We start from the raw sequence: 25,376 nt of genomic DNA, 5'->3' as shown, positions 1-25,376 counted from the left end.
TATGGACAGATGTGTTGTGTTCTGCGTCGCCTAATCTTACATGGTCCTAAAGCTCATGGGAAATAGTTTTGTAAATTGTTATTTTATATTACATTACATTATACTCTTCCCATCAAAGCCATGTAAGGGAACGGTTTGAAAGTGGGTTAAACAGCTGGGGATGAGGAGGGCAGAGTGGCTGAACAAGCCACCCCTACCAGGGCTCTTCGTAGCACACCTCTGTTTTAAGGTGCCTCCAGAAAAACCTCACAGAGCTCATTACCTGGAATCAAGGAGGTGGGCAGACGTTCAGCATCACCGAAATTCAAGCCTGATTTAGCTCAGGGTGGATGGAATGAGATGTGCCACTTGGAATTAACAAATGAGCTGGAAATTAGGAAATAGGTCTGGTGACTAACAGAAGTTACACACCAAATCCAGAATGCACTCCCGAGAGCCCTGGATGCCACAGCGGCACACCAATGCCTCCTGCTTTCCTTTGGCTCTCTGGAGCCCTTCCAATTGTGTGAATACAGTAATAAGCCTCAGCTACAGTCTGACATGACACAATATCTTATACAGGTCATTAGCGTTATCCTTCCGTGCTAGATTTGCAGGATTTTACACTGGGAAGGATTTTGCCTCTGCAGCTCGTCCTACGCTGAAATCAGATGTGAGGGACAGTGCTAGTCCCTGCGAGCATGGGGGCCAGGAGCCGGCTCTGGGGATTTCACATTGTGCAAATGCAAGCTGGATCCAGCCCGGCGACTTAGTGGAGTTGACGATTAGGCTGTTTCTCATCCTGTTCTTTTGCTGAGGTTGTTGCAATCAGTATTGAATACAGACGCTGCAATAGCCTTGGCGATACAATCAGCAAACAAAAGCCCTGAATCCATGAAACACTCGCTCCGTACTGTCACTAAAACTTCTCCGGTGGCTACAGGAGGATGAGTGATGCCCAGACCAGCCTGAAACACAGTGAAAGCACCTTGGTGCATCGTGCGCCATGTGTGCAGACATAAGAAAGCTAATGATAACCTAGCATGCTTTGAAAAACGATGAGGATTGATTTAGGATGGGGAACATGGCTGGTTATTACAGCAAAGTAGATAGATGATGGGGTTGCAGTGACGTTTGAAGAAGGACAAACAGGATTTTACTCATGGCCGAGTACTTCTGGGGCTGAGGCTCTTTGTGCTGCTGTTGACAGCACCTGCCCAGTGAGAACCTGGCACTTACCTGAGAAGCCCAGGTCTTGCTGCAATAAATGTAGTAAGTGATGAAATGATTGTCCAACCTGGAGAGAGAGATTTAACAAGACAAGGTTAAAGCAGAGAAACTTCATAGACTGTCAAGAAATTAACCCAAAACCTGTAAGCTAGGCTTGGTGAATCTAGAGTGGACTAGTTACAAGGTCCAAGCCAGGAGTCTGTTCCCATGAAGGATCTGGGGTGGTGGTGGCTGATGAGAATCAGAGTAGCACAGCTTATACAGGTACCTCTTGAACTCAGAGATGAGGGAATCAGTCAAAAAAAAGGAAATATATGACCTTGGCTATGCGAGAGTCTGGCAGTGATACCTACCACCTTTCAAAGGGTGGGGATCTCCTTCTGCCTGTGCTGCTTGTGGTGAGAAGGCTCCACAGCCACCCTGCTCCCAGCCCAGCATGGCAAGGGACAGAGCTGCCACACTCCCTCCTGGAGCCACACCGCTCACCCCCGAGCCTGGGGAGGGCACGACGTGAGCAGTGCAGAGGCTGCTCTGCCTTACACAGGCGTGAGGGGCTGCTCCATGTCTGCTTGGGAAGGCAGATAAAGGTGACCGTTACCTTTCCTTCCTCCCCAGGGAAAGCTGCAAGCTCCTGTGCAGCAGGGTTGTGGCAACGGGCTGGCCAGTGCTCAGGAGGGGTGTCACTTTCCAGCTTTCTGGAGCGAAGCTGGCAGCCATCACCCCACGCTGTGGGTTTCAGTGGAGGAGAGGGAGGGGTAGAGCTGGTTCAGGTCCAGGTTTTAGTGCTAGCTTCACCAATTGATCGCAGCTCTTGACTAATGCTTGTAAATCTTTGCTGGGTGCTGCCAACAAGCCATCAAACTAGAGATGACAGAAAGAACCCCCCCCCCGCCCCGTGCCAGTTCCTGCAGTCCCTCCTGCAGCTCCCCAACCCTGCTGCTGCTTTGGCTCCAGCTCCCGGGTGTTGTTATCCCAACGCGTGGCTCCTGGAAACAGTCCACACTCCCTCATCTCTATCTTCCTAGCTCAAGGTCCTCCTGCCTGATGTCCCTGCAGGCAGTGAGATGGAGGCAGGCCAAGGGACAATCTGTTCCTCATTGAGGTCATCCTGCAGCTTGCAGCTCGCTGCTGATGTGGCGTTTGGGGGATGGAGTAAAAAATAATAAAACAAAAAATCTCTTCCTTGCCTGGCCTCAATTCCAGTGCTTGCTGGGGGACTGATAAAGCGTGGGAAGCACAAGGCCAGCAGAGGAAACCTAACTCTTCCAGGTGATGCTTTACACCCCCCATCCTGCTCCCAGACTGGTGGCTAAAAGCCACGGCAACTCACCAGCTGGGCACAGCACCAGGACCTTAGAGGAATATTTTCTATATCCCTAGCCAGACTTTCCAAGGTAGTTTTCTGTTTTTGTCTGTCCTCCAGTTATTTCAGGGAAGGGGCTCCCCCACCCCGGCTCCCGAAGGCCCCCTCATGCTGGGAATCTCTCCTTCCCTACAGCCCAGCCGAGCTGCTGTGTCATTTTAATGACCCAGCTCTAAGCGCAGCTGCCGAGCTCAGACAGCTTCTCGGATTCTGGTGAAAAATCACAGCTGTCTTGAGAGTTTCCTGTTGCTTTGCCTTCTCCTATTTGCCCACCCCATTAAGGAGGTGGGGAAAGCAGGAATGCAAAAGCTGAGAAGTATTCAGAGCTGGGAAGTTTTTTCTTCCCTCCAGTGCACCAAAGGCAAGATGCTCCTGCCTTCCCTGTCTGTGGCATGTGGGAGAAACCAGCAGCATCTTTTAAGAAGCTACCTGTTCCCAGATGCCAGAGTTCCCAACCCTCTCTCATGAAAGAACTGAGCTCTGAATTTCAAATACCCCAAAGTCCAAAGAGGTTTGGCTTAAGCTGCTACTCTGGAGTTCAGGATGCGTCCTTCAGTCATGCTGTGGAGTAAAACCAGAGTCCACTGTTAAATAGTGATTCATGAAAGCAGAGAAGCGTGAAAGAAAACAGAAAGGGGGCACGAGAGCTGGAGAAAGACAGAGCTACTGCTGGGAAGACTGGGAAGTCCCTTTTGTGTTCCCAAGGCACTGTGACGTGAAGCTCGGAGTTTGGGCAAGGACACAAGATGGTCCTGCTTGCAGCTGCCCTGCCAACCGCTTCCAGGCTGGGCAGCACGCGGGTCACCAAGAGCGCCAGGCCTGAGAGAATGCATCACACTGTTTGTGGGGCACTGCTGCGAGGAAGTCTGCAGCCCAGAACTAATTGAGCGGCTCTTAGCACTGGAGAAATCACGTTATATTCCCTTCACAGCTCGCGGGGTAGGATTGCAAGAGAACAAGAATCCCTCACTGGGCTGGAGCCATAAAAGGGTCAAGGCACTCTTGTCTGTGTTAGCAAGAGAAGAGATACCTTTGCTTGAGATAAGAGGCACTAACCACAGCGGGAGGGAGGCAGAGCCTGGCACTTTGTGCTCTGCCTGTTCAGAGCAGAGGCAGGAGAGCAGAAACTCACCAAGGACGTGCTGTACCCTGGCAGGGTGCACAGAGGGGTGCAAGCACGCTCAGAAAATGCTTTTGCAACAGAGGGCTGGATTAGTAGGGAAAGCTGCACCCCTGGCGATGCCAAGCAGGTTTGGGGCACCATTGGCAGCAAAGCCTGGGCTGTGGAAGAGAAATTTCCCCTTCCTTCCCAGTGACACTCCTGCTAGCTGCCCCAGGGACTGGCTGGGGGTTTCCCTGGCCCTGACCAAGAGCTGCTGCCATGGGAAGAGGCCAGCCCAGGAAAGCAGAAACGACCTCTGTTCTCCAGCTCAAGGAAACCATCCTGCTGGTTTATGATTCATGGTTATGGGAGTGGGGAGGCTGGTATGTGCATGTAGCCTCTTGCGTGCTAATCACAGTGAGGATGGGGATGGGGGAGGTGGGAAGTGTAGGGGGATGAATTCACGTTCCCTGGCGTGAAGAGATCCAGACAGCCCGCTGAGTCAGCGCAGGGTCAGCAGGGTAAGGCCAGACAGGCTTTGATTCCCCCAGCAACTGGCTTTCAGCTGGTGCCTTCCCACCACCCAGCTCAGCCCCTAGCACAGGAACCATGTATACAAGGGGAGCCACTTTATCCCTTCTCTCTTTCTCACCATAACCTTAGCTGGAGCCCTTCCCCACAAATCACGTGGTGAACATGGCTCCATTTCAAGGGACAAAGTGCAGGAGTTTCTCATTAACAGAGAATGAAAACTGCCTGCTGTGATCCAGCTGCAGTAACTCCGTTGGAGGAGGGAGAAAAATCTCTGTTGGGGAAGGAGGTAGAAAAGGAAATCAAACAAGAGCAACTGCCTCACAAAGCCTGAGCCAGGAGCTCTGAGCCCTGTAGTGCTGCCCCTGCACTTCTGGCCCTGTACACCCTGCTGAACCTCCACTGACGCCAGCATGTCATGCCAGAGAGGACCTTGCTCTGCTCCCTGAACCTCTTGGGGGACCACAGCTGCAATGAGCTTGACTGCAATGTAATGCCCAGCAAAACCGTTCTGGACCACACAGCATCCGTCTGGGGCTTCCCTGTCTTCCCCAGTCACCTACAGCCCATCCCAGGATGTCAGAAGCGGGGAGCAGGAGCAGCACTGCCTTCCCAGGGTATTTAGGAGCAGGGAATGCAACAAAGAGGAGGAGCAGGAGAAAGGGAAGTGGTTGCTGCAGTGTTTACATCTCCCCCTGTTCTGCCCCCAAAACGAAGAAACTGAGATTTGATTTCCCTGAGGCAGCTCCCAAAGAATTTACCCGGCATTCAAAGGAAAAGGCCTCTTTTTTCCCACCTCCAGACTTGGCTGCAAAACGAGCCTCTCGCTCTACAAGGGGAAAAAACCCCGTATTGTTAGTGAGAACCCACTACTGCCAAACAGACCGACCCACGTGGGCCCAGGGCTGGGAGTGGGAGTCAGATAGGGAGGGAATAAAGTGTCCCTTTTTGTGGTGCATGGGTTGCCTGGGCATGGTTAGCATAAGTGGAAAGGTCAAGTTTTGTAACAGCCTGAAGAGGGGGATCTCCCTTCTGGGGGAGCTAGGGGAGGAATAAGAAGCATCTGATGAGCAAACAGCCAGATAATCATTGACTCCCGTGTGGCTTTTTCACACTCCAGGGGAAAGGAGATACTACGGTCGGAAGGGCTATGTGCACCGCATAACCTGGTGAGAGGATGGGAGAGCGACCCAGCCAGCCTCCTTCAGCAGCAGCAGATTCCCAAGCCATAGAGATGAAGGAGCAGACAGGGCAGAGATGGAGGAGGGGAACTGGGTGGTTGTGGGAGAGATGGGGTGACAGCACAGGGCAGAAGAGAAAACACTGTCTGGATAAAGTGGGAGCACTGTTTTCCTTCCGCTGCATTGGCTCAGCACCAGAGAAATCCAGTCCCAGGGGAACTGTTTGTTTGTAATTGTTTATGGTGAAGTGAAACAAGCTGCTTTCCTTTTACCCCCAACACACACATTCACTCGCTGGCACTTTATGCAGCAAGCTAATCTAAACGGAGAGAGGACCTGCCAGCATCTGCTGTAGCTTCCCTGAGCCTCCCCTCCCCGCCCCAGGGGAAGTTACAGACAGAATCATCCTTGCTTGTCCTCCCAGCAAACGCCTCTGCTTTCCCTCAGGAAGAGGTGGTGGTGTTGGCCAGGGTGGCATACCCTTCCCTTCCCACCTCCTGGTAGAACCTCTTGTTCATGGTGAAGGGCAGGTTGCAAGAGACAAAGCCCTGATCCTATTGCCATGGAGATGTTAATTCAAGCTGAGTTCAAAGGAAATTGTTCCAGCTAAAGCTAACAAGCCTGGCAGGAAAGCCCTGCTGTCAGTTGAAAGAGGCCAGCTTCTCGTAAAAGGGGAAAGGAGGTGGGGTCAGAAAGAGGGGCCCCCTTCCAAAACACCAGCTCCAGATAGACACAGCCCTATTCCCTGCCCTTGAGCAAAGCCTCACACCCCACCCCACCCCCAAGCCACCAGCTGTGAAGCAAGACAGCAGAAGATGCCAGGCAGTCTTCCTGTGCCTGGGCCCTTACAGAAGAGCGACAGGGAGGCAGGGGACAGAGGAGCGAGGAAAGCAGCTCTGCTGCGCAGGGCAGACGTGACAGGCATGCGCTCAGGCTGCTGGGCCCTCCCGGCCAGGTCACTCTGCTGTGGCATGTGCTGATGACAATAATGAGCGCTGGTCCCGAGCAAGGCTGGCTGCTCCTGCCACGCACCAGCAACCACTGGAGGTGGGGGAGAGAGGGAGCCCTTGACAGGGGTGGCAGAGCTCCTGCCCTGCTGCCACGCAAGCGTTAAATGCACCATGTGATGACCAGGGCGGGATGGGTCTTGCTTAGCTTGTCACCAAAGTCATTCAGGTTTTCATACAGCCAGTGCAGTTTCATGCTTTAGTGGAAGTATTCCGTTTGGTGTAATGATTAATCCTGGCAAGTGAGACCTGTCGGTGAGTATAAAACCTTGTGTTCATGCCTGGTGTTTAGGTTGAGCTTTGCCTCTGAGAGAGGGGGTGAATGTTCGCAGCCGATGGGTGGGACTGCCCTGGTCGTTGTCTGGCATTGCCGGAGGGCATGGGGGTCCCTACAGAGCACCTGGAGGGAAGGCAGGTGTGCTCTCCCATGCAAAACATCCTTAAACAGGATCCTTAAACAGGCACCGAGGAAGAGATTTGTCAGGGTGCGAGAAAGGCAGAGGCTGCAGCTCAGGGTGGACAGGAGAGAGTGCAGAGCTGCAAGGTCAATAAACAGCTTTGAAAGAGAGGATGAAGCAAGCGGCTGCCCACCCCCTCCCCTGCCCTGCAGGAGCACTTTGAACATCTCCTACCCTGAGTCAGAGCAGGAGCAGGCCTGCTTAGCGCAAGATTTGGAGGAGAATTATGAGCAGCTCAGCTTAGTATTAAAGACATTAACTGTGGTTTTGAAAAAAAGAAAGAACAAAAACCCCAAACTCAGAACAGACTCTTCCAACTGAGCTCGAATATCTTCCCATCTGCTCCTCCAGTGCCAAGAGGTGAAGCAGGCACTGGAGTCGAACTGTGCTCCCCGCCAGCCAGGGCAGCAAGAGGAAGAGAGGAAGCTTTTGTCTGTACCAGGCAGCCCTGGAGAAACTCCTGGCTGGCAAGGAAGGACCCCGAGGGAGTCCTGTGCAGTCCCTGGCCACTTCTGGACCCTGAGGTGCCTGCAGGGCTTGCAGGAAACTGCTGGCAGCACAGCTCCCCTCCCACTGCCCCGGCTCCCTTTCCCTCCTTCCCATCTCCCTGCCTTCCTCGCTGCTTCTCTGCAGCCCCTTCCTCCTCTTGCAAGCTCGCCCTGCTGCTGGGCTCAGAACTACTGCCAGGAAAGTGGCAGGGAGCAGTAAGAAAGCGCTGACAGCCAGTTACTACTGCGGGTTTCACATCCTGCTGGTTTAGCAAGACTTGGGCCCTCTCCCACCTCTTCCTTTTCTTTCATCTTCCCCTGCTTCCAGGCTGTAGCTTGAGGCTGCAGTTGCTGCAAAAACAGGAGAAATTTGCTAACAGACAGCAGAGAGATTTCCCACAAATCAGAGCAAAAAATGTTTTCTCTGTCTTCTAACTTTTTTTCTCCTCCTCTCATCATGCCTGTCCCCTTTTCCTGCCACCTCTCCCTCTCTCGGACTCCTTTCGGTGCCAGCTGGCTTCTCGCCTCCCGTGTCACTGCAGAGAGCAGAGGGGCACCTCCTGGAGCAATGCTGACTTTTGCCCTGCTCAGCAACGTGCCTGAGCAAGAGTGGAGAAAGTAAGGAAAAGGGGAAGGACAGACTCGGGTTACTGTGAGCTATTAGGGTAGCGAGAGCAAGAGAGCGAGCGTGTGTGCAGTGAAGCGGAGGAGGAGACCTGAACATGCTAGGGTCAGAAATAACAGCAGCGATACTTGGCGTCTCTCTGGCCTTGTTCGTCATTGCACCGTAATCTCAAAGATGGGGTCACAGCCTGCCCGTGGCGGCACAGCCCGGCGGCAGGACAGCCAAGAGGAGGACCCAGAACCCGGACTTTGGTCTGAATGTGCCTCTTCGCTGTGCAGTTAGGAAGCCTCCTCCAGACACTGAAGGGCATTGGTGCCACCGATGAGCCCGACCCCCCCACCTTGCCTGCTCACCCTGCCTCGGACAAGGTGGCCGGAGCACTGCTGAAGCGCAGCGAGCTCCCCAGTGACCCAGCGAGGAATCCGTGCAATCAAACTGGGGGTAAAGTACCTCTGTGGCCACTGCTCCCAGAACAGGTATAGGTGTAAGCTGATCAGCAGCAGTACTTCTCAGAAGCCCTTTCTCCTCCCCCAGGAACAGGAAAGGATCTGCTGGAGTATTAGGAGAATCACACATGCCCTCACTATAGCTCAAGCTTCATCCTAAAGCAAGCTAGAGAGTTTTTCACCCCCCCAGGCTGAATCTACAAGTTGAATTATTTTAGAAAAGAAAACCAAGTAGTTAGAAAAACAACTAGTCCCTCCTAGGCAGCCACAATTAATTTCATCTTCTATTTATATATAGCCTTAACATACTTCTCTCCTGCAAAATTTGCTCAGACATCCTGCTAAGGAGTGAGGTAGCATTGCTGTAGTCACCTACAATAGTCTCTCCCAACCCCATCCTTTTTTAGTTGTACGTATTGAATTAGGTGCTCTGGTCCTGTGATAATGCTGAGGTGACAGAGAGTTGTTAAAAACCCAGAGGAAGGATCTATGGCTTCCACCACTCTTCTAGACCCAGAGAGGAGAAGGTATTTTCCTACATACCCCCCACCAGAAAGTGAGCTCTGAATTTTGCTTCTACCAGGAGCTTGGCAATTTCCCTGTGAGTACCTTTGCCTTTTTTCCCCCTGATGATTAAGTCCTTCTGAGGCAATATTTAGACCTGCCTTAATCTCTACCCCATGCTGACTGCAAAGCATCACCATTTCTTCCTTCCTTGCTCTTTTGCACCCGAAGAACTTAGGGCTGGTTATTTTAATGCCCATTGCGAGGTTAGTCAGCTTGGCTTTCGACAGCTCTCATTGATTCCTCCACACACCGACCTCTAAGCTGCTGCTTTCTCTGCTGATCTGGCCTGTTTCTACATCCCTTGCAGGCATTCTGATTACTGTTAGCATCCTTTTGAGGTGGTTATTCATCTAGCTAGAACTGGAAACCTCCCTTGGAAGGTGTCCCCACCCCCCCACCTCTCAAACATTTTGAATTTTGTTTTTTTTGACTTAGAAAAATTGCAAGCCTCCTCTGAGCTCCCGAGTCCAATTTTCATTCCTGTGGATTTCTCTTAGCCAACAAGGATTTGCCTATTTGAAATCAAGAACCGTATTTGCAGGCTTTGTTTGCCTTTCCATTTCATTTTAATTGAATCAGCAGCTAATCTCTGAATCCAAGGTTACTTTCTCAGTGTGGTGCCCTTGTCGCTTTATCAGAACCCAGTCCAGGGCAATACCTTTCCTCACTGGTTCAGTGAACGCTGGTGAAGAAATTTACCCACTATCACATGCCATTTTATATTCACTACTGTTATTGGTGACATTGATTTTTCATGCTAGATAAAAGACTTTCACTTCTTGAGTAAGAACACACTTTCTCAGTCTGTGTCAGGTGAATAATTATGCAGGACTCTCTGTCCGTGTCCCAGTCTGACTTTGGAAATCTATAGCACAGCCCCCTCACAATGCCAGGACCAGCCCACCTTTCTTTGCCCACCAGTCTTAAGTCCAACAGATTCCTTTCGCAGCATGTCAAGACTTGAAGGATTCTCGCTATAAAGGTCTGTATTGCCCCTTCTACCATATATACCTTTAGGGAATCATAACCATTTCAGATCTCATCTTAGAGCAAGGTTTCCAGCTAGCCTGCTGTTTCTGCACCTCTTCAGACAGATGTTGCATTGCATGGTGCAATACATCCTCTGCCTGGAAAGCAGGGCACACTGCAAATGGTGATGAAATGCAGTTCCCTGAACTAGGGATCCACTGAAACCAGGGTTCAGCACAAAACGGACAAGGTTTTAACTTCTTTCTCACTTCTAATGCCTCTAGCTCCAAAAAAAAGAGTTAAAACCCAAGTGTCTATGCTTAGATCTTAGTTTCTGTTAAACCTTCCTCTCAGTCACCATAACAGCAACTACTAGATACGTAAGTGCAAAGAGCTAATGTGGACACAGGGCCACAGTACAAAGCATGCTATGCACCAGCACCTTGCTCTAATGCATGGCAGGCGTCGTGAAGCGATACAGCTCTGTGGTTACATCACTGCAAGAAACAAACAAACGCAATCAGTGCTGAACACCAAGTGGATTTTCTTTTCTCTCTAAACTGTATGTGAATTCCTTTCTCAAAAGCTTCCCTATCACCTCCTGATGTTTCTGCCCCCTCTTTAAAGCATTACTTCAGGCTGCTAAGGTGGGCATCAGGCCAGGATGCTGAATGATACTGTTTGCTTAGTTTAGTACTGGCTCCTGTCTGGAGCAGCCCTGCTGGCTGAACAAACCGTTTGTGGCCATATGTGGTGTTATTTACATGGGGAAAGGAAGAAAAAAATGTATCTTTGTGAAATATGAGTTAAGAGAAGAGAGAGACACACAGGCAGAGCAGGGTAGGAATGTGCCCATCTGAGAAAGCCATCCCAGCCCAGACTGCAGGAGGAGTTAGCACAGTGCTCTTACAGCAGGCTGCGAGGGTCTGCAACAAAGCCTCATCATGGGAGAAGAAATTGGACAGACTTCTGGAATCGCTGCACGGAAGTTCTGCTACCAGCTGGGAGACTAATTTAGTTTCTGTTTTCCCCCCTTTCTCCGCATCCTCCCTCTTTCTCTCTTTGAATAGGAGAGCAACGTGGCCAAGGGCTCAGCTCCAGCCGGATCGTACAGGCTTGGACGGGGCAGGCTGGGTCACTCCATGGAGGAGTAAACACCAGGGAAAGCTGAAAGGGCTTTCTTTAGGCTGTGCTTGCTCTACAGTGCTGAAGAGCACAGGAAGCACTTGAAATCCCCAACAGGTCCCAGCCTGTCTGCATCCAGCTGCATTCCCTGTTGTGAAGCAGAGCAGCCCGAGGACTGCTCTAAATCCCACAGCAGCCGTGGCAGGTAATGAAAGCGGAGACAGGCAGGGGCTGAAGCTGGCAAGTGCTCTGTCATCTTCCTGCTGCTTAGCACAGCAGTACTCCCCTCTCTGCCTGGTGCCCAGCAGCAGCGTGCAATGCTGTCATCCCCAGCACAACCAATCCCTTCCCCACACAGCCCGTGTTGGTACCCTGATGCGCTTGACGAGAGATGCTGTGCCAGTGCAGGTGCCATCTTTTGGAATAAGATGTAAAACCAACTGTCTGAAAGCCTGGACTATAAAAGTTCCCTTGGCAGCTCCTGCCAGCGTTATCTTCCTCCCTCAGCCAAATTCCAGGTTAGAAACTGAACAAAGCAGTAGTGATGAGCTGCCAGTATTTTAATGAGCAGTTCCCACAGATACCTTCCCACCTCTGCGTAGCAGGTGCACACATGTGCTCCCAGAACGGGAGCTGTATTTACTTCTCACTTGTTCAAACAGCAGCAGTTACAAAAATCCTCTCTAGTAAACCATCACTCAAGCAGGGAAGTGGCTGATTTGGCAAGGAAATTGTCATCAAGAGCAGTTTGCTGGGGATGTTTACACTGTGTTTCTGAGGGTATAATGAGTGTGCCGATAAGATAGTGCAGGAACTAGCTGACTTGAATGAAGGGGGAATATGTTGATGGGGAAGCTGCTAGCTGTATTCTGCAAGGTGTTTGGGAAATACCCTGCTGGCAACCCTACAGAGGCAATAGCATTTATTCTTGAGCATTTACTTCATGCTGCTTACAGAAAAGGTCTTTCTAGGACAGAAAAGCAGGACTGGGAGAGCTGGCGTTCCCAGGATTATGTTTTTCTCCCCCAGGAAGGAATCTGTGCTGTTCTCCCTGCTGTAGACCTAACTATCCCTTCCCAGCATCTGGGGCATTCCAGCGGGGAGGAGAGGAGGAGGTTCTGTCAAACCCCCAAGGAGCCCTGGGGTCCTGCTGAAAATCCATCTCGAAGGCGCTGCCCCCTGGGGCGCGGCGGGGCCGGGGGGTCGTGGCGGCAGCGCCCGGGAAGGGCGGCGGGGAGCGGGCAGGTACCGGAGCGGGCAGGTACCGGAGCAGGCAGGTACCGGAGCAGGCAGGTACCGGTGCGGGCAGGTACCGGTGCGGGCAGGTACCGATGCGGACAGGTACCGGTGCGGACAGATACTGGTGCGGGCAGGTACCGGTGCGGACAGATACCGGAGCGGGAGGTACCGGAGCGGGCAGGTACCGATGCGGACAGGTACCGGTGCGGGCAGGTACCGGAGCAGGCAGGTACAGGTGCGGGCAGGTACCGATGCGGACAGGTACCGGTGCGGGCAGGTACCGGAGCGGGCAGGTACCGGTGCGGGCAGGTACAGGTGCGGGCAGGTACAGGTGCGGGCAGGTACCGGTGCGGGCAGGTACCGATGCGGACAGGTACCGGTGCGGGCAGGTACCGGAGCGGGCAGGTACCGGTGCGGGCAGGTACCGGAGCGGGCAGGTACCGGTGAGGCCCCGCTGCGCTGCCCGGCGCTGGCAGCGGGGGCGCTGGGTTCGCTGCTCCCGCAGGGCGCGGAAGAGCCGGGCGGATGATGCGCAGTGAAGCTCCTTTGCCCCTTCCCGCAGCACAGGCGCGGGGAGGGCCCTTTCTCCCTCCCACCGACACCCCCAGGCTCGTCAGGGACGGACACGGCCCCGGGCCGGCCCAGGCAGCCCCTCACCACCGAGGGCGGGGACTTGGGACAACACAACACCCCCCTCCCCCTGCCCAGCCCGGACGCTGGCTCCGGTCCCGGGCGGCACAGGCGTGGCGGGGAGGGGGGGAGGCCGGCGCTGTCCCGGGGGGATGGCCAGCATGCCCACGCTTCCTTGCCCCGTGGGCTCCCGACACCCGTGTGCGGGCCACGGAGGACACCTAGCGGCTGGCCAGCAGTGCCGGGCTGCGCTCGCCCCACCGCCCCTGCCCGCGGGCACCGCGGCGGGAGGCTGCCCTAGGGATGCTCCCCCCAGGGATGCTCGCCCAGGGATGCTCCCCCAGGGATGCTCCCCCAGGGATGCTCCCCCGCGGCCGCTCCCCTCTCCATCTCCAAGGCTTTCACCCACGCCCCAGGCTCGGGGAAATGGCGCAGTCCCGTAGCACAGAGGGGGAGCGTGGGGCTCAGCACCTGTGGCACCCTCCCGTGAACCCAGTGGACTCTGGGGGAGGTGGTTTGAATGCTACGTGGTGTGGGCATATGGTCGCGGAAGGTCAGCGAGGAGGAAGCACCTCCTGCATACCCCCGAGCTGGGCTTCCACATCACCCCAGTAGGGTGCAGGGCACCGGCAGGATGAGGGCAGCTGGGATGGGCCAGAGGATGCTGGGGAAGGCTTGCAGGTGTGGCATAGGGGAGAGGGAATTTTGGTGGCCAGTAGTGCTGCACCAGCCAGCCTGGAGGTCCTCTGGGATGCTCGGAGAGCCCTGCTCTATAAAAAAAGCCACTAAAAATGTGCTGGTAGGGACCCCTTCACTCACTGTTGCATCTTCCCTTGCTGCACCGGCAAGATGTGAACACCGAGTCCCAGAAAAGCTGAACACTAAAGCTCACCAGGTGAGAGATGTGGGAACCTTCCAGCAACGTCCAACAGGCCTCCATCCATCAGAAACACCCTCTTAGAAATCAGCTGCTCTTCAGCTGGGTGGTGAGCAGCATGCGCTCTCCTCAGCGAGCGCGAAGGTGTCCTTCTTGTGTGTCCACACGTCTACACGTCCACGCTGCCTCTCTCCCCTTCCTGCTGCCACGGGGCAGGGGAGGGACAAAGCAAGCGGGTGAGGGCAGCCCTCTCCCCCTCCTGTAGCGGCAGAGGTGTCCCTGGGTGGCAATGTGTCCCCCCGACATGGGGAACTCACCCTGAAAGGCTGGCCCAGCCAGCCCAGGGGGCAGGACCATAGTTTCCAGGGCGCAGGGAGTGCGAGGCACAGGCAAGCGCGCCCTTCCCTGTATTGGAAGGGAGCTGCAGCTCCCCCAGGCCGGCAGCTTTCTCACCCAATCTTCCTCCACCCCCTTGGCATCCCTTCCTGGGTGCCAGCCAGCCCCATGACGCTATGTTAGGCTGCGTTTGGACTTGATGGAGCCTCAAACTTAAATGCAATTAATGTAATAAAGGCCATCAGCTAGTACATGTGTGGAACCAACCAGAGCAGCAGGGATGGCTCCCTGAGTTGCCCAAGACCCAGGTGTTCCCTGCTCATGCACAAGCAACATCCCTTCTCCACTCCCTGGCATTCCTGCGGCCCGCGGAGCTGTAGTGCCAGCACATGGCTCAGAGCTGCCTGGGAATCTCCCCCATTATTTTCCCCTCTTTCACAATTATACCACCAACGAGGAGGCCAAATCCTGCCTCTCTGCCAGCAGCTCACTGCTGGAGAAGCAGGCTCTGCCAGGAGTAGCGAGGTGGGGAGGCAGGAATGCATGAGCTTTTGGGCCCTCTGGGTGCTGGGCACTTTCCAAAGCTCACATGCAGCTGTAAAGGAGTTCTCCAACCTGACTGGCCATCCTGTTCTGCGGGGCCAGCAGGCAGTCTTGGTGACAGTGCTGGCTGGCACACAGGGAGCGTGGCAGATGCCTGGCCTGAGGCTGTGCCCCTTGCTGCTGCTGCCAATGTCCAGTCTGCTACCCTGCACCTTATTGTGGGCACTTAACTCACCACATACAGCTGCTACCGCAGTGACAGAGCTGCCACCAAGTCTGGAGGAGAGCTCCACGGTAGCCACAGAGAAAGCTCTGCCCTAGGGAGGTAGGTGAGAGGATGGGATGGACAGGCAAGCATCCGAGGGCAAGGACACAGTGGGTGGCCATGCCTGTGCCACCGAGAAGCCCATTATTTCCCCTGACTTGGAGTCAGGTCCTGCTGCAGGGGAGTTTGAGCTGGAGAACCCTTCAGAGGTTCATTTTGCTGGGTAGGGGTGGAGCAGGGAACAGCTTTTTTTGGCCACCAGGCCACACAGGAGTGAAGCAAAGACGCCCCAGTGCAGTTGGCAGGACGGTGGAGGCTGGTTACAGGGAGGCTGGGAGGGGGACTCGGTGTGCAGGTGACCCTCTGGGCTGTCCAGAACAGTGAGGATGCACCTGGAGAGAGGCAAGGGCTAGGGCAGAGAGCTGGGACAGCAGGATGAGAGGTGAAGTCTGGGCTCCTGCCATTTAACAGTGGGGCTTGGAAGAAGGTATAAACGGGTGCTGAAGGACTGTGAGCTCAGTGCCAGTGACGTAAAAGCTACGATCAGCCTGTTCCCAGATCCATTCCAAAGCAAACATCAGATATTTTCCATCAGACACTGCTCTCCTTGGATGCCAAATTTCACTCCCGTTTGTGCAAGCCAGGGCCAGTGTCCACATGCTCCCATTGAATTGCAGATGCCTTCCCAAGCCCCAGACACTGAACTGCCCCTGACAGGAGCAGATAAGGGACCTGGGAAGACAAGCTGTGTCAAGGACTGCCTGCTCCCTGATCCCATCTCCAGCTGCAGGCCAGCAACCCAAATACTGTCTCTGTGCTGCTGCCTGGAAAAAAGCAGCCTTGCTGGCATTCCCTGCAGCTTGCTGATCCTGTTGTTTGCACCTGGAGAAGGGGATGGCATGACACAGTTGTTTCCCAGGCAGTTGCCACCACCCTAAAACCAGAGGGTGGGATTCGGCTGCAGAGGGGATAATGCTGACCAAGGACAAGCAAGTCCAGGCAAGGCATGCAGCGCAGCGTTGCTCCCGATGAGTAAGAGTGGTGGATGCTAACCCTCCTCGAGGTCTGGTCCTGACCCTCGCCCTGCCTCAGCTTCTGTCAAGTTATCCTGTATTTATGGCAGTGAGTAAGGGAGGCTCAGGCCCCAGGTTCACTCTCTTATCTAGGTTTTATACTTCTCTCCCAGAATTGTTCTGATTTTTTTTTCTCCTTCTCCCTTCTTTTCCCAGTATTTCCCCCTCCTCTTTGTCTCCCTGCTTCACCTCCATCTCATTTGTCTTTTGCTGCCCCATTTTTTTGCTCTGTATTTATAGAGGAAGGGAAGAGGGGAGTAAATCAAGACACACACACGCACACACACATGCTGGATATTTGTCTTGCTCAGTCACAGAGTGAATAAGCGTCCTTGTTTCAACATGTTTTCCCATTTAACTTCCCAGGGGCTTTTCAGAACAAGAATTCCTCTGAACAACCAGACACAAGAGCTGAGCTCACAGTCATTTGATGTGTGTGGTGGCCTCATTCCTCAGGCTTCCCCCCGTCCTGCACTCCCGACTTCCAGGAACACCACAATGACACAGGCGGGGGCCACCCTCCGCCTCCCCTGAAGGCTCCCCAGCAGGCAGGAGAGCCCAGCGAGGGCAGGATGAGGATGCAGCTCCCCAAGTGCTGAGCTGTCTCTGGTCATGACGGAGCAGCAGCCCTCATGCCAGCAAAACCTCCCGTGGAGGTTTCTGCACAGGGCAGCCCAGACCTTGCCTGCTGGGGCCCTTCCACCTCTGTGGGACTGCTCAGACCAGCCCTGCTGCCCTGGGTGGGTGACGGCTCCCCATCCCTCTAAGCATCTTCCCTGCAGGGGGGCCTGTCTCAGGAGGCTGAGCCTTCTGCAGAGATGTGACTTGAGACACCCAGGCTCTTGCAAGAGGTGAAGAAAGATCTGGTGGAGATGGCACTTGCACTTAACAAGGAAGACACTGACCAGGGCTAGAGCAGATCCCATGATCTTGCCATCACCCTCAGCCCCTCACCAGCACCCAGACTGCAGATGAGCCCAGTGTAAGGGGAAGGAGCATCTGTCCCCTCCTCAGCCCCACCTGCAGCGCTCTCTCGGGGCAGAGGTTGCCCTGTCCCACTTCTCCTCCCACTGTGCTGGGCTCAGTGGCCACATGGGCCTGGGTGCCTCGGGAGGGACAGAGCCACAGTTTCTGTCTTCAGGGCAGGCCAGGGCAAGGAGCGCTTCTCCATGTGCTACCCTTGCTAGAAACAGCCGCTGCCTGGAGGGAAGCTTGGCTTGATATTGCCAAACATAGAGTATTTCAGTGTATTTCGTGTGTTAGGGAGAGTCTGTTAATAGTGCTCTGTCTTTTTCCTTCTTTCCCTGTCCTTGTTCTGCTCTTCTTTATCCATCCGTGTTTCCCCTCTCCCTCTCCACCTGCCTCCTCCAGGCTCGGCACTGTGAGTCAGTCACACCCTGTACCATCACCTTCACTTGCTCTCGCTCCCAGACCTCTCCAGGGAGCTGGGACTTTGATCTCATGAAGGCAGAGACTCTGCACTGGGAGGGAAGCTGGGGAACAGCTGCCAGCTTGGAAGAGCATGGGTGTTTGGAGAGGGATGCCAGGGAACCATGGGATTGCAGAGAAGGGGGTGACTTTTAGAAAGAGATAAAGGAGGAGCAATTAGTGATGTACCTTATTAACCATCTTTTATCACCCATCACCCAGTGCAAAGCTTCTTCCAGCTCCATTAGCACAGAGCCCTGGACATCAAGCCTGCCTATAGCACATGACGTGGACTTGTCAAGTCTCGTTCATCACAAATAAAACTCTTACCAGTGGTACCCTCAATCTTTTCCCAGCTTGGGCTCCATCCCACAGCACTTCCCTCCCAGTCTAGGACCCCAGCTGTATGACAAGCTTAATCGGCACAAACAGGTTGGAGCAGAACAGTGAACAGAATCACAATCTCCCCGGTTCACATGAGGGACCATCCTCAAAATCGCATCTGCACGGTTACTGAGGAGGACTTGAAAAGTGCCGGTGCCCATGCTCCCAGGAAGCCAAAAGACAATATGGCATCCTCCAGCATAAGGTATAAAAGCTCCAGTGGTCCTTGCCAACGCAGTTAAGGAATACTCCTTCCTGCTCCCAGGTTTGGAGATGTGTTCCAGTGCTGAGCAGACACCTGAGAGGTCCAACCAGCTCCACCCAGCTTCCCCATCTCAGGCTGTGCCAGTCTCCAGTGCATGAAAAGGAGGTGGAAAAGAAAACAAAACATGAAAACCAATGACACAGAAACCAAGTTAATCATCAAGGGTGGGGGGTGGGTGGTGGGGGGCGGAATCCTTCCTGGCCTCTACAGGCAACGAGCAGAAGCCTTGAAATACAGGCTTAATTAATTAATTAAAACCAATATGAACATGGTGCAACAAGTCTTGTAAGCACATTGAAGGCATGCAGTATCATCCATACAGTTATGCAATGTGTTGATGACTGTAGCAAGCTCATCTTGAATCCAGTTTGGATCCTGGTGGCCAAGACTCTGTTTCAAAGGCCATCCCTGAACTCTGCTCCTGTGATGTCTAGAAATCGTCTTCTAATTCCTAGCCTATATTTTTTAATGAACAAATTCACCCTATTTGATCTTACACTAGCACTGTCCTTTAATTCAAATAGATTCCCCTCTTTAGCTGGTATTCCCTTTCCTGTCCTCCACATGAATTTAACGCTGAGTAGTTGTTTTCCCCTTCAGCCTTTTCCAAGTTGAAGACTCAGCATAACCACTAGAAAGGGGTCCTCCCCCAGGCAGCACATATCCTCCAGTTAATGCCCTTGTCCCGTCACACACCCTCTCACTCCTTCAGTGAATCACCCTCCTGCACGCTCGTGGAGCATCGTTGTTACACAACGGGCATTTATGTCCTGCCTGTAACTTGTGTCAATAATTAAGGTTCCCCACGGCCCAGCTCATAGCCTGCAGGCCTGCTTTAAGGCCTGGGAAGATGGAGTCTGTCCTGCCACGGTACCCTGGAGGAGCTGCTCGGACACTCACACCACCCTCAGACCCCAGGTCCCCCCATCTGACGCCGGGTCCTGACCGTCTCCAGGGAGCTCTCAGTTCACCCCCCAAACAACTGGATCCCCCCGTTCCATTTTCCTCCCCTTCTTCGCCGACCCCGAGACACACAGCTGCGTGTGGCGAGCCCACATTGTCACAAGCCTCTGAACTTCGGTTTATGCCACATAATTTGAGTCTTTCTGGTACAACGCCCCACTCTGAGCATGTCTGCAGGCTGCTCTAAGCACATCTGCAGCATTTCCCCCCATGCGCTCTGCAGCAGGATAGCTCCACCGACTTCTCCGGGTGCATTGCTGACTGAATCTGATACGTGTGAAAGCAACACAAAGCCTTGAACTTGTTCTGCCTGCTCTGCTGTTACACGGGGAGCTGGTTAATGCACGGTCATTGCCCAATGGTGTCTACATGCCTGACAGATTGATCTCCTCTGCTTTCTTCTAGCAGCAATAGCCTGCATGCATTTCAGCTTCACATCTTCTGGGCTGTGGATTTATTTCATATAAAGGTGTAAGAAATGAGAAAGGACTGAAAGTATGTAGGATGTGAAAGGGAGTGTGGATTAGTGGGTAGAGCACAGAGTAGGCAATTAGCAGACAGGTTCCCCGCTCCTGCTTTGGTTGGAGTTGTTGTGAGAACTGGGGCTAGTGAATCATGGGCTGGTTGATCTAATTCTCTATGACTTTCCATGACTTCATCAGTCATTGGTGTTTGAAACTCTGCTCTGGAGCCTCTCTAAAGGAGTGCCCCAGGGTTGGCTTAACTGTTTCTATTCTATTTAGTTTGAAATGGACCCAATTTTTCCACTTTTTCCATCCTGGGGAAATTATTTTTTATTTTAGGCACCTACCCATGAGGATTTTTGTGCAGCTCGTTGCACAGAGGAAACACTTTAACACAAGCAGTAAACTACCCAAACTTACTGGTGCATATACAATAAAAGAATGAAGTTCAAAACAAGAACAGAAGCATCATGGAATATTTTGTAAAAAATCAAGGATTTAGAGGGGTCACAATCATGAAAAAGCAGAGAATGAGCAAGCAAAAGGCTGCATAGCAATTTCAGAAAAAAAGTTTCATTTTTGCTGAAAATTTTCAGTCTGTTCCACAGTATATGCTTCAGTTTCCCTAATTGCTACATGGGGTTAGCAACCCAGACCTATTTTGCAAAGGTGTTGTCAGGTTTAATTTGTGAACCTTTGAAAAACGCTCCGAGTTTTTCAGATGAAAGGCACTGCAGATGCCAAACGTGGGTGTATACTCTGAGTCAGAGGCACAGACATGGGCATACTGTGTGATCGGCTTGACGCAGTGCACTAGATAGGAGACAGTTGTCCTCTGCAGGAAATATAGGGGTAGCTGGTGCAAAAATCACAGATGATGCTTACACAAGTGTGAAATCATGCTATAGAAATCAGGAACCACCCTCCAGGAGGTGCAAAGAGAAAGCCTGCAATAAAGAGACGTCCAGTCTGTACTTTATTTTGGCTTCTAAGTTGCCTGAAATACATGTGTGTGCACAAGCCTTCTAAATACAGTTGGGAACCGAAGCACAAATTGTCTAACAAACTACCGTTTAACTAACAAACTGCGCTTTAACTCCAGCAGTCCTCCTGTGGCTCCCAGCATGGCTGTGGTTATGAGCACCGATAAGACCATGTGCACCTCAACTCTTGGAGAGGTGTGGACAGTAGATTTCCCAGGGGGGAGCAGAATTAGTAAGAGAGAAGTGAGTTCAAAACCAATTTTTTGGCATGAAAAAGATGTGATGACGTGTGATGTGCAGAGAGATGATAAGGAAAAGAGTGGGCTTGGCCTTTGGCTATGGGACAAAGCTGCAGCCCCAGGATGCGTGGCAGCAGAGGCGATGCATTTAGTCGCTGCTGGTCACACAAGGCCCTGCCATGGTTCCTCAGGTATGTGCAAGCGGGACGTGCCTAATGCCAGGCATGTGGGATGCTGCAAGAGTGAGCTGAGGTAGAAAGGGGACCAGTGAAAGTGGCATTAAGCAGAAGTGACTGGCAACAGCAGGGAATGTTCCTTGCGCACACGTGAGTGACATCCTTTCTTTCTTCCTGCGGACTCGAGGGAGGTTCAGCTCAGATGACTGGCAGACAGATTTTTCTTCAAGAAATCCAGTTTGCGCTTGGCTCCATTAGTCTGTGTGTGTGCGTGCACATGACCTCTCTCTTTCCACCTGACACAGAGCATTTACGCTGAGGATTCTCCAGACATAAGCAGCAAGGACAGATGCCACCCAAGCTATTCAAAAGCCAAAGCAGAACCCACAGCTTTATGGAACATACCGGCTGTCATGAGGGCTGACATCAGCCCATCTGAGTCTGATCCGAGCAGCATTAGATGACAGACACTGCAATGTCTTGCATCTCAAGCATGGCCGTACTTCACAGTACTGCAACAACTGGAGGAGCTGAAGCCGTGGCTGGCGTCAGGGTAGGTCAGGCAAAGTACAGCCATAATGTGACTTATTGGAGGGTGTCAGTCCTGTATGTGCCTCTGCATGGAGAGAAGAATCAATAATAAACCTCCTCCTAAGCCCAGTTAGTTCCAAGCCTGCCTAGGATAACAGGATTAAACTCGTTTACTCTGGATTTGCATCAATAAAACCAAGATGAAAAAATTCAGTCCTTAATCTTTTGACTGCCTTACCTACTCCAAAATCTTAACAAAGTGTCAGGAAAATGAGAGAAACCAGGGCCACCTTCTTCCAAGTCAAATCTCTTCAGGTAGATGCTTTTTTGTTTCTTAAAGTATTAATGCTAGTTTGGAAAACCTCTGCTGAATCTTTCCTGTACACGTGAGAACAGGCACCTCCACCCTCCAGTATTTTTAATTGCTTGGAGATCTACAGGACTGTTGATGTTATAAAGATTAGCTCAGCCCTAGAAGCCGGGGTAAAGAAATACATACATATATGTCAGTCAGTCTTTCTTTAATGAAATTTGTTTTTAAAAAATAGCATTGCCCTTTCCTATTGCAGAGAATGACTTCTGACTTATGAAAGACTACGGTCCTATTAATAAAAAACCTGTCCACTAGAAATTACTGCAAAAGGTGTGGCCTTTCCCAACAACTATTATCCAAAAAAATACTGGATACTGAATCATTTATCATATATAGAAAGTCATAATGATGTACAGGCACTAAAAGGGGCTGGATCTATGAGCCAGGGGTCCCAACTGCATTTCAATTGAAGAGAAAAAAAAAAAAAAAGTTACCTTCCTTTTTCTCTCATTTTGCACAGAAAAAGCCCTTAGAAACTGTATCTGTAAGGCGGGCGCTTCCTGGCTGTCTCATTCCCATATCAGATCCAAAATGTATGCTGCTCCTGTTTTGGGCTGCGCCTCTATTTCCTCCACATCTGAAAAAGATCTGCAAAATGCAGACCTGGATTTTTCTTCCACTACTAAGGACACTTCCAGCTGGGGTTCTGTTACAGATTTCTAACGGAGACATTATTATGGGCTAAAAATCACATTCTCCAGCAACACAACCATTGTGTTCTGCGAAAATTAAATTAAGCACAAATCTTAGGCATGGTTAATTTACACCCTGGGCATTAATCTCAGAGCAATCTCACTGAAATTCCGAGCATAATCTGTGCTAAATTGAAATGATATGAGAAGATCAAACTCCTTCTTTTGAAGTGGATGGAATTCACCAGTGCTTGTAAAGAGCCTTTTTCTTCAGAAACCTTCTGCGATTCTGACAAGTTGAACATTTCCCAGGAATACAGCTAGTGGAGACAGATCTATTTTTAAAACTCTTTCTCAGTTCTTTTTTCTTACAAGAAATATTTCGGCCATCTAGCTGTAAAATATTTCCTCTTCCAGGTATGCCTCTCAGTTCGGTGGACATTTATGGGAAGAGCTCTGTAAGATACGCCTAAACCCTTATCCCAGTGAGAATAGTGCAATGGAATAGGCGATGGGGGTTTTATTCTGCTGATCACATCAGTGGAGATTGCATGGCCCGGGGGAAAAACAGGACCAGCCAATTTTTACTTCAGGTCGTTTGGGTTCTTCTGATGCGCAGTTGGACCAGGTCTACAGGGATGAACCATGCGCAAATCCAGCATCAAAATAAAGATAATAGGGTCTTTTAAACCCAGTATTATCCATATATTTCCCCTCCCTGCCCTACTGAATACAGTAAGCCCTCAGGGGAACCCAGTTTGAGAATGCTTTATTCTAGGCGTTCATTTTAATTACAACCATCATTATTTTTGTGCATGTGTATGACCCAGTTAACAAACCCATCTTCAGCATCTCATGGTCTCTCCGACCCTGCCCATCTCTGCAAGGAGGTAACCTCAGCTCCTGGCAACAATGAACAAAATTATTTTTGAAACAAGCGGTCAAACTGGTTGCTACATCTTAATGAAAATGATTTTTGAAAAAAAAAAAAAATTTTTTTTCTATGTGTATAAACAGCCCTTCCTCCCAAACCTGGTTAGACAAGAATGTTCCTGGGTGTGGACTGCCTTGTATAATTAACTGCACAGCTGTAGCTTCTGATCCCTGGTAACGTCTGTTTCTTTCTTTCTACCTGCGACTACCTAGCACAATCCAGGCATTCTCCTCCTCCTTGCAGGAGCTCCAGGTGCGTCACTTGGGCAGGATCTTTGCTGCCTTCCACCGTCATTCCTTGCTGAGACGACGGCTGGGCAGACGTACCCGCTTTAGAGAGGGCTGAGAGACAGGGACTGGAGGGAAGGCTGAGCAGCGAAGCCAATCTGCCCTGTTCAGACAATGGAAACGGGGAGTGCAGCGAGGACAAACGGTACCGCTGGGAAGCCAGAGGATGTGAAGAGTCCATCTGCCCCCAAGAAGGAAGAAGAAGTGAAGAAGACCGTAAACCCTGGTGGAGGCGAGAAGGAAGCTATGAAAGGCACTGGCAGTGCTTCTTTGGAGACAGGGCAAATCAAGAGCTCCCTCTTCTCTGGCAGTGACTGGAAGAGGCCCATCATCCAGTTTGTGGAGTCTTCCGATGAGAAGAGATCGACCTACTTCAGCATGGATTCGGCAGATTCAAAGAAGATGCAATATGCCAGTGGACAGATAGGAGACATGAGGAGACCACCCCTCTCCTTTGCAGAGAAAGGTGATCTCAGGAAGCCCCTCTTCTCCTTGGATTCCAAAAAGAGCTTCCTGCCCAGTGAAGGGGAAGGAAGGAAGTCACTGTTCTCTGGGGGGCAGATGGGGGACCTGAAGAAAACTTCCCTCCCTCTGGTGGAGACGGGGGACCTGAGAAGACCCACCTTCAACAAGCCTGACAGAGCAGCTGGGTCACGGCCCAGGGTGAAGCTCGAGGATGTTCTGTGTGATTCCTGCATCGATAACAAGCAAAAGGCCGTGAAGTCCTGCCTGGTGTGCCAGGCTTCCTTCTGTGAGCTGCACCTCAAGCCCCACCTGGAGGGAGCAGCCTTCCGGGACCACCAGCTCCTGGACCCCATCAGGGACTTTGAAGCAAGAAAGTGCCCTGTGCATGGGAAGACCATGGAGCTGTTCTGTCAGACAGACCAGATGTGCATCTGCTACCTCTGCATGTTCCAAGAGCACAAGAACCACAGCACAGTGACAGTGGAGATCGAGAAAGCGGGGAAAGAGGTAATGCTCTTCTTATTGCACATTCCCACCAGTCTTTCCAATGGACCTCAATGTCACACCACAGCCTTTGCTCTCCAGCTGATGCAGTCTCTCCTCAAATCATGTCTGCAATGTAGTTCTGGTATGAGGGGTGGTGGATGGGAAGCATTTAGTGGAGAATTGGTATTCCCTGGCTTCTGCTCCAATGGGACTGTCGTTCTCCTGATGGCTGGCTACAGCAGCGTAGCGCTGGTGGTGTGTGGCAGACTGGATTTGGGGGCGGGGGTGTGTAGGGAAGCTGGTTTCCACCCCTGACTTTCAGCAGAAGCTGAATCAAAGCCCTAAATGATAAGTTTTCCAAAAACTGCCTCAAGTTTTGACAGTGTGTCTGGAGTGTCACCCACAGCCAGGAAAGGGGGTGCGTTCCTCAAGCTCAGGACCTCCAGAACACAGGCGGTCAGATCAGCGGCTGCTGGGTTACTACTGGAAATTGCTGTCTCAGCTACTTAGAGTCGAGATTATGGGGTTTTGGTTTTCTTTTCTGTTACGGCTATAATAGTGTTGAGCCACGCTTGTGGGAAGAGTCTTCTGAAAGTTAGGTGAAGAAACCCCCCTGGGGCAATCACGAAACATTATCATTCCCCTGAAGTGTTACTACAATAGGTTTAGCAGGTGGACATCTAAGGAGATGCACGGTATGTGGAACAGTGCCCGCTTGAATGAAGTAGTAGT

The 25,376-nt window shown here is 51.9% G+C and overlaps 1 protein-coding gene across 1 annotated transcript in view; it reads left to right on the top strand.

Moving 5' to 3' along the window:
* Window positions 1–19,085: 19,085 nt before the first annotated feature.
* Window positions 19,086–25,376, top strand: part of TRIM29 (tripartite motif containing 29) — a 31,934-nt gene continuing 25,643 nt past the window's right edge. The window contains exon 1 of the mRNA XM_080366517.1: window positions 19,086–24,665. Coding sequence (XP_080222643.1) covers window positions 23,808–24,665 — 858 coding nt within the window. The 5' untranslated portion in view covers window positions 19,086–23,807. The remainder of the gene's footprint in view (window positions 24,666–25,376) is intronic.

The sequence above is a fragment of the Falco punctatus genome, assembly GCF_963210335.1.
Source record: "Falco punctatus genome assembly, chromosome: 16".
Taxonomy (NCBI): Eukaryota; Metazoa; Chordata; class Aves; order Falconiformes; family Falconidae; genus Falco; species Falco punctatus.
This window is presented reverse-complemented; position numbering and strand designations above follow the sequence as displayed.